Source organism: Octopus bimaculoides, chromosome 11, assembly GCF_001194135.2.
Source record: "Octopus bimaculoides isolate UCB-OBI-ISO-001 chromosome 11, ASM119413v2, whole genome shotgun sequence".
Lineage (NCBI taxonomy): Eukaryota > Metazoa > Mollusca > Cephalopoda > Octopoda > Octopodidae > Octopus > Octopus bimaculoides.
The window spans coordinates 2,929,429-2,938,722 of record NC_068991.1 but is presented as its reverse complement, the minus strand read 5'-3'; the positions used below and the strand labels follow the sequence as shown (position 1 = coordinate 2,938,722).

Sequence of the window (9,294 nt, the reverse complement as noted above, 5' to 3'; positions counted from 1 at the left end):
CTAGGTATTTCTCTTGCAACTGTCTCACTAGAAATAAGGCATCAGTAGTGCTTTTACCTGGCACGAACCCAAACTGCATCTCATCTAAATTGATTCGCTCCCTAATTAGTTGGGCTATGACCCTCTCTGTAACTTTCATAACCTGATCTAACAGCTTGATGCCTCTGTAATTATTTGTATCTAAAGCGTCCCCTTTACCTTTGTAGCAGTTGACTATGATGCTGCTACACCAGTCATAGGGTATGACTCCTTCGTGTATCACCTGGTTCGTAATACGGGTGACTAGGCTATAGCCAACACTGCCAGATATTTTGAAAGAATAAGTAATCAGTTGTCTTGTGTGTTACATGGAGATTATGGGTGAGGTTAGGTGAGCTGAAGCTAAGGTACATTTTGGTTTAGTTAGGACAAAAATTCATTGTTTACATTTGACCGATATTTGTCCTCATCTTGTTTATTGTTAACGGAATGTTTCGGCTGATATAGCTTCCAGCCTCCATCAGGTGTTTTGGGGAAATTTTGAACCTGGGTTCTCATTCCTAAGGTATTTTTCGATGTTGTTATTATTATCATTGTTATTATTATTATTATTATTATTATTATTCAGGTCACTGCCTGGAATTGAACTCGGAATCTTGAGTTAGTTGCCTGCGCTCTTAACCACTATGCCATATGCCCATAGTGGTTAAGAGTGTGGGCTACTAACCCCAAGATTCCGAGTTTGATTTCTGGCAGTGATCTGAATAATGATAATAATAATAATAATAATAATAATAATAATAATAACATCGAAAAATACCTTAGGAATGAGAACCCAAGCTCAAAATTTCCCCAAGACACCTGATGAAGGCTGGAGGGTATATCAGCCGAAATGTTGTATCAACAACAAACAGGATGAGGACAAATATCTGTTAACTGTAAATAATGTACATAATTCCTCATCTCTTAAACATAGAACTGGACAAGAATCCAGTTCTCATTTGAACTATTTCATTTAAACTTCTCATGCCAGCAATATCTGGCCAGAGAAAATAGCTCTTGGAGAAGAATGGTCTCCAGCATGCAGGCTCTGGTCTTTGGTGAGACCATTGGTGCTCTTCACACACAGTATAAAGATTTAGTATCTAAAGTTGACTCCAATGACTGAGAAAGGGTTACAAAATGGACGGTGAGCACCAGAGAGAGAGAGAGAGTGAGAGAGAGAGAGAGAGGGAAGGAGAGAGAAAGAGATTTTTATTTATTGATATATTTCTTAGTGTTGTAGTTTAATGAGTGTGAGAACCACAGGCCTCTGTAATAGGTATTGAAAACCCTCTCAACTTAGCCAACACAGCCACCACGACTTACTTCCACGCGAAACACTGAAAATATTTTCGTTGTTTGAAAATTTCAAAACAAAACAATAAGAATATAAAATCTTTCAAAGAATTGGAAATAAAAACTAATATTATACACAGTGAATATACAATAATAATCATAGCTTTGATAATGTTGGTATTGAAAGAAGACTGAACAAGGAGGGGGAAAAAAATGCTATACAGGGATGGACAAAAGCAGGTATACAGTTGGTTAATATGAGTGGAATGTTCTTTTCATTTCTCCATTTCTTTTTTAAGCCTAAGTAATTCATAACTAAGAGATCTGCATGAGATACCTAGTTTATTGGAAATCCTCTTTTTTGATTTCTGGGAACTTATGTTAAGCAACTGTACACCTTCTTTGCCTCATCCCTGTATAATGAATGATGCCAAACTGAAGTGAAGTGTGTGTTTTTATTATTTAATATTAGTTGGTTTGATTAAGAAGTATTAATTAGTTAATTAGAGATATAAATTGAAGTATGTAATTACTTTTTTTCCCGATGAGCTCAAACCTTTCTTCTTCTCTGAATCATCAACAGTCTCCGTTGAACTAGATTTTGAAAAGATATATTCAGGATGGGCATCGGTTTCAGTTTGGCCACCTGGGTTTTCTGCATGAAGAACAAATAAACAAGGAATAAAAAAAAAAAAATTCATTAAGTCAAAGAAAATGGAAATCAAAGAACAGATACAATTTTAAAATGCATTAAGTAAGTGCACCGATTACTATTGGTATCATGTCTACTCTCTTCATTGGCCACAACCTTCATATTTCCCCACTTCAAATCATCATAGTTGTTTATTTTTTCTTCTTCTTTCACATTGATCCTGTTGTCGCTGGGGCATATTATGCTGATTATCATACACCTTCTTTTTTTTTTTATTCACCACAACAATGCCTGATCAGGTGATCACATTGAATCATTGCATCCCTCAAGATTTTGCAATTCTCATTTTTGGTGACTCCTAGGGTTTGCTCATACCATGTCTTTGCTCTTTGTAGGCTGTGATTTCCGCAGAGCTCCCAATGGATCATTCTTTCCATATTGTCATGGCGCCTTTTGTATTCATGTTGTGCCAATTTTGGGCATTCGCTAACGATGTACCATATCGTTTCACCCCTCTCACCCGCACATTCTGCATTTGTCGCTATCGGTAGTGTTGTCTATTTTGCACTTCATAAAATATGGTCCTTAACGCTCGTTCCTGAGCTGTGCATATGAGTGCTTCTGTTTCTATCATTAGGTCATTCCTCCTCATCTATAACCACCGGTCCTCTGTATCTGTCTTGGCGTTTGCATCTCTTGCAAACTGACCAAACATTTTCTTTTCCTTCCATGCTCTTTCTTTCTTTTGTTCATTTCTTGTTTAAATTTTTCTTCAGTTACACAATTTTCAGTTGTGATGATGCTGGCCTTCTTCCATAACATTTTTTATATACCACCCTAGGCTGTTTTCCTCTGCTCCGATTATTATTATTATTATTATTATTATTATTATTATTATTTACACTGTTTTGTTTCATTCTTCTTCCGTAAGTAAATTACCTTCTAACAAATATGAAACATTTCTCACCACTGTCTAATTCTGAATGCTTCTTATATATTTGTGGCAATCACATCAGAAATGAAAAGGTGGACTTGGTGTGTCCCCTAAAAAATAAACGATGATTCTGGTACTCACCAATTGGTCCCTCTTCTCCATCCACCACACAAACAGCGTTTGCATCCTCAGCAGTTTCGCTGTCTTCATTAATCGCTTGTTCCTGCCCTTTCAAGAACATCTCTAGTTGCTCTAAAAATGGAAGAAAAATTGAATTAAATGATATTGAAAACAAAATATAGAGATTTAGGTAATAGTGAAGTTATCGATGTATTTACTGGAGAACCAACTGTGTGGAGTTTATAAATAATCGAATGCATAGAGTATGTATTTATACTTCATAGGACCCGTACCGAGGCCGCATAAAAAAAGCACCCATGATGGTGCTATGTAAAAAGCAGTTGTACTGGCACTAAATGAAGGGCTCCCATGGTGGTGCAACATAAAAACCATCCATGCTGGAACCATGTAAAAAGTTCCTATGTTGGTGCCACATAAAAAAGAAAACACCCAGTACACTCTGTAAAGTGGTTGGCATTAGGAAGGGCATCCATCCATAGAAACCAGGCCAGAATGGACAATTGGAGCTTGGTGCAGCTCTCCAGCCCTGCCAGCTCCTATCAAACATTCCAACCTATACCAGTATGGAGAAGGAACGTTAAATGAGGATAATGATGATGATGGTGATGACATACACACACACACACACACACACACACAAAGACATATGCACACAGTCTCAGTGAAATTTTATGAAACCTCTCCCAACTGCAATCCGTTGCGTTTTCAATAAACATCCCACAATTCATTGCAGTTTTTAAGCTCAGTTTTCAAAGATGCAGCATCGGTACAACTATCAGTACAACTGCCTGCATTGGCAGAAGAAAAAGCTTGTAACGAAAGGGACTTTTAATAAATGGTTTTGAAAGTAAATGAAAAACTCGATAAATATAGACAATTATATCTATAGATAGATAGACAGATGGATGGACAGATAGATAGATAGATAGATAGATAGATAGATAGATAGAGAGAGAGAGAGAGAGAGAGAGAGAGAGAAGCAGACAGGTAGAAGAACAGCTAGAGAGACAGACAAATCGAAACAAAGCCAAGGACTCACTTTTTTCTACCTCAGATTTCAGACGTTTATTTTTGATGAGAATCTTTCTTTTCAGCTCTGATGGTGAAGGCAACGGAATGCCAGGTTCTAACTGAATAAACGAAGAAAATGAAATTCATTGAAGAAATGAGAAGCAAATCATTAAATAAAGAAAAAATCTTGGAGATTTTGTTAAATCAGAAGAGAAAGTAAGGTTATAATGTGACCATTTCTGTAATATCTACAACAGGACCAGAAATGGGCTGAAGCAGTTGATTCTGGGGTCACATTGTTAAAGTAAATACTGCTTTGAGTCTGAGGAGTAAAAGGGACAGTAACGCAGTTCCTTGGTATGTAAGTGACTGAGATCACAACATAACATTCCCCCAGGATGGGAAGCCAGTTCATTGCAGAATTACTCACTTACCGTTTTTTCATTTGGTAAATCTTTCATCTTTTTACTTGTTTCAGTGATTGGACTGTGGCCATGCTGGGGCACTGTCTCAAAAGGGTTTTTGACCTAAAATCATCCCCAGTGCTTATTTTCAAGTCTGGTACTTATTCTATTGATTCTATTGGTCCCTTTGGTGAACTGCTAAGTTATGGGGACATAAACAAACTAACACCTGTTGACAAGCAGTGGGGGTGGGGAGCAAACACAAAGACACATAGATAGATAAATAGATAGGTAGGTTGATAGATAGATTGACAAATAGAAACACACACACACACATATATATGGTGGGCTTCCACACAGTTTTCACCTATTGGAGTGAGCAGTAGTAAACAAACAGCAGTGAACAGTATCTGCTCATGGCATTATTTATAGCTGGATGGTCTACATACAACAGTGAAGTGTATTTCTACTTCATACTAATTTACAGCCATATGTATAGGTACCAGTTTAATGGGTACTGCTGGGGGTTACATTTTCTGCAGTGTGATACCGGTATATAGAAAGTTGGATCGATTAGTCATTGATTTGTTAATCGTCTTTGCATGGTCAATGAGACTATGTGACCCATTCTCTCTATGGGCAGGTCAGTATTTCCCCCACAGTACAATCACTTATGCTGATCTGTTTGACCTGCTAGAAGTAACAGCTAAACTCCATTCTGTCATCTTAGATTGATGTTATCTTAGGTGCATGATGTTTGAACAAAAGATGGAAATGGACACAGCTGGTGTGCCATTGATTTTAGATCTGTTTAATTAAAACGTTTCTGGGGGCTGAACAGCAAATAAAACAAAATAAGTCTTTATCTTTTTTGTTTTATTTGTTTTGGGGATTAGACTGTGGCCATGCTGGGGCACAGCCTCAAAGAATTTTCTAGCTGAACGAATGGACCACAGTACTTATTTTTAAGATCCTTTGCACTTATTATATCAGTCACTTTTACTGAACTGCAAAGTTATGGGGACGTAAACACACCAACACCAGTTGTTAAACAGAGTGAGGGACAAACGTGTACACACACACACACACACACACACACACACACACACAACAGGCTTCTATTAGTTTCTGCCTACCAAATCCACTCACAAGGCTTTGGTTGGCCTAGAGCTATAGCAGGAGATACTTTACCCAAGGTGCCATGTAGTGGGACTGAACCCAGAACCATGTAGTTGGGAAGCAGGTTTTTTACCACCCAGCCATACCTGCACCTACATAAATAACGAAAATGGTAAAATACTTACATCAAAGTTGTCTAATTTTCTCTTTAATAGTAAATCACCAAGAATGTCTTCACAATATCGTGCCATTTTGTACTGTTGTGGTTTACTGTAGATTTACAAACGAATATCAATACAAGATCAATAATTATGATAGATTTTACAAGTAAAATATAAAGAATTTAGACCAGTGGTTCTCAACCCTTTTTTGATATTTGGGCCAGATCCCAAACCTGAGTTTTTTTAGGGGTTTGCACCTTCAGGGGGTTGCATTAACAAAAGTAAAACATGGGTCAATTAATGAAAAACTTATATTTATAGAGGGAAGACTATTGAGAGCCACTGGAAGGAAGCTGGAGGTGCACTGAAGGGATGCTTGAGGTCCTTTGGAGGGATGCTTGAGGTCCATTGGAGGGATGCTTGAGGGCTAATGAAAGGATGCTTGAGGGCTGCATGCAGCCCTGGGAGCTGCAGTTGAAAACAGCTGATTTAGATAAAGGATTAGGCAAAAATAAAGGAAAAAGAGAAAAACAAAAAAAATTCATTAAATTTTTTACTGGTTTCAGTCACAGAACTGTGGCCATGCTGGGGCTCTGCATTAATGACTTTTAGTCAATCAAATCAACTTTACTACTTGTATTTTTAAGTTACAGGGACATAAACAAACCAGCACAGGTTATCAAATGGTAAGAAACACTCAAACACACCCACACACACACATGTAATACTTTCCATTTTGCTTTAGAATCTGTATCCCCCACCTGACACACCTCTCTCAATTGCCTGGACCCCCCCCCTCCATTCCCATTGATGACTCCTGCTATTTCTCTTCTCTTTCTTGAAAAAGAGCTAATGTTTAAAATATCGAGCATAAGGTTTGACTTAAATTTTTAATATAATTCTATTTATGCATACATGTATTTTAAACATATACACATGCATATATATATATATGTATGTATGTACGTGCGTGCGCATGTGCACTTATGTATATGATTATACATAAACACACACACACACGTATGTAAATATATAGAGAGAGATGGGGGTGAGAGAAGGAGAGGTATAAAACGAAGTACTTACCTACAATGGTTTTCAAATGAAAGGATGACAGGCAGGTCAGAAGTAATAAAAGCTGTTTCCTTAATTGCATTAATAACATCCTGAGAAGAAGGGTGAGATAATAGAATTAATAATGAATAAAATACTTTGGTGCCATTTCATACAATTCAGAGACATTTTAACATTTTGTGGTTACATTATACAATTCATGGGTACCTTTCCATTTAGCCTAATTTATAGAATTCAGAAATTTATAATGATGAGATTAATGGATAGGAAGGTGACAGGTGTTTCAGAGGGTGTGTGTGCCATCTGGTTTTCTAACTCCATCAGCTTACAAACCAAGATCTGACTCTATAACAGCATTGTTCTATCAGCCATGGAAGAACACCGTGAAACTTGATAGAAAGCTAGATGTGTTCCACTGAAGATGCTTGAGAAGGATTATGAGAACATACTGGCAAGATCACATAACCAATAATGGTGTTTATTTTGAGATGCTCTGTGTTTCTTTCAGTTACTTTTAAACATAACAAAGAATTTAGTAAAATAACTTCGTTATCATTCAGCTAGTGTTAGGAACATAGATTGTGACTTATGTTTGGTGGAAGATTTTAATTCAAAACTTATGAAAACAAGACATTTGTACTCAGAGTCAGAGCTGGTTTCAGCTGGGTTGGTAACGAAAGAGTTAAGAGGAGGGAGCAAGAGATACGCTGCTTACTTTGAATAAAATATCTGTACACATTGCTTTGCCGTGTGTGATTATGGGCTCTTGGTCTTCGTTGCGTCCGTCCCAGCAGTCAAGCTCAACACATCTGAAATGGAAATTAGCAAGAAAAGGGAATGAATAAATCACATGAAAATTGAAAAAGGAAAGAGTATAAAAGATGAAGTAGTAAGGCTCTCACCGGCATCCAGCTAAGAGGACTTGTCTATACATTTCGACGGAGGATTTCCCTCCGAACTGTCGGCCAGTCAGGTATGTGTTGTGTGATGAGTTGATATAATAATGAGACAATGGTTGATCCATGTCTTGGTACATGTCAAGACGATCCAGAAATACTGGAGCATTATCATCAGACATCAGATATCGACAGAAGCCATCTAAACTTAAACATTCTGAAAGATGAAGAGAAAGGCAGAGGCAGACATTAGAAGCAATTTAATTTCTCCCACTTTTTCAACAAAAGTTTTAATGTATTATGAAACTGAAGTCACAGCACATGGCATTCATGGTGTTATGGATCGGTAAAGACACAGTGTTTGAAATGCTGTGGAAATTGTAGTCTGCCAAACATCAAAACAGTAATCATTTAGTGAATGACACCACAAAGTTCATGTATTGAATGAATTTGCAGTTTTTATAATGAATTGAAAATCATTCAATAGGGAACATTTAAAGTTTATGCCTTGCTAAACACTGCCTACCTTGTCTGTCCAAGCAGCCCGTACACCTATGGTCTATGTATGTACAAAGGTAAGTGTCTGTACATATGAATGTGTATATGTATGTAGATATATATGTGTGTGAGTGAGAGAGAGAGAAAGAGAGAAAGAGAGAGAGAGAGAAAGTGTGTGTGTGTGTATGTCATTATTCAGTTTATTTCAAGATTTCTTGCCAATAGAGAAAGAACCAATTTTTAACCTAGATCCAAGGCTCCTTCTTGGAATTTCAACATCAACAACAGAGTATCTTTGCTTGTATGTATGTATGTATGTATGTGTGTATGAATGCAGGTAGGTAGGTATGTTCATTCTCTTCTGTTTTTAATTATTAAAATTCTTCCTTTGAGTCAGAAGCTGGTTTTTAACAAACAATCAAAGCTCCATCACTGGAATGTATGTGACAAAAACAAATTCACATTTCGAACTTGAAAAATGTCTTGCATATTTTTACTGTTCCGCTTATAGATTGTATTTGCAGTGTGCATGTTATCTGGGTGATTTCTTTTTGCGTAAACTGTAAACCTTCCCATGTTGTTACATAGATGTTTACCAACAAAACCAACTGCAACGATTATTACTGGTATAAATGTGGAATTTATAATCTGGATATGGAAGATGAAGGCTTCAAAGCAGGCACACACACACACACACATATATATATATATATATATATATATATATATATATATATATATATATATATATATATATATATATATATATATATATATATATATATACCCAGTTAATAATAAATAAATAAAGAATGAATGAAAGAAAAGCAAGCCATAGAACCTTTCTTCTTCATTTCATCACTCTCCTCGTATTGGGAGACGATCTGAAGTATTCGATTGCGGTCGTAGAACGGAAAAAGGATCTCATTCAGTCTGGGATCACGTTGTCTCTGAAAGCAGAAAGAATACAAAACAGCGGCATTGGTCAATCGTGGTGCTAATGCATAGTGGTGGTGGTGGTGGAGGTGGAGCGATTGGTGGTGGATGGAGGTAGGGTTGGTGTTATAGGTTCTGAAGGTGGTGGTGGTCA

General features: G+C 37.0%; 1 protein-coding gene across 4 annotated transcripts in view; it reads right to left on the bottom strand.

Moving 5' to 3' along the window:
• LOC106884061 (1-phosphatidylinositol 4,5-bisphosphate phosphodiesterase beta-4) overlaps positions 1-9,294 on the bottom strand; it is a 127,865-nt gene that overhangs the window by 39,658 nt on the left and 78,913 nt on the right. For all 4 annotated transcript variants that reach the window (XM_052971438.1, XM_052971437.1, XM_052971440.1 and 1 more), the window contains exons 11-18: positions 9,046-9,154; positions 7,713-7,923; positions 7,526-7,619; positions 6,823-6,902; positions 5,764-5,848; positions 4,084-4,174; positions 3,045-3,155; positions 1,851-1,972 (exon numbers count right to left, since the gene is read on the bottom strand). In XM_052971438.1, the coding sequence (XP_052827398.1) occupies positions 1,851-1,972; positions 3,045-3,155; positions 4,084-4,174; positions 5,764-5,848; positions 6,823-6,902; positions 7,526-7,619; positions 7,713-7,923; positions 9,046-9,154 (903 nt within the window). The remainder of the gene's footprint in view (positions 1-1,850; positions 1,973-3,044; positions 3,156-4,083; positions 4,175-5,763; positions 5,849-6,822; positions 6,903-7,525; positions 7,620-7,712; positions 7,924-9,045; positions 9,155-9,294) is intronic.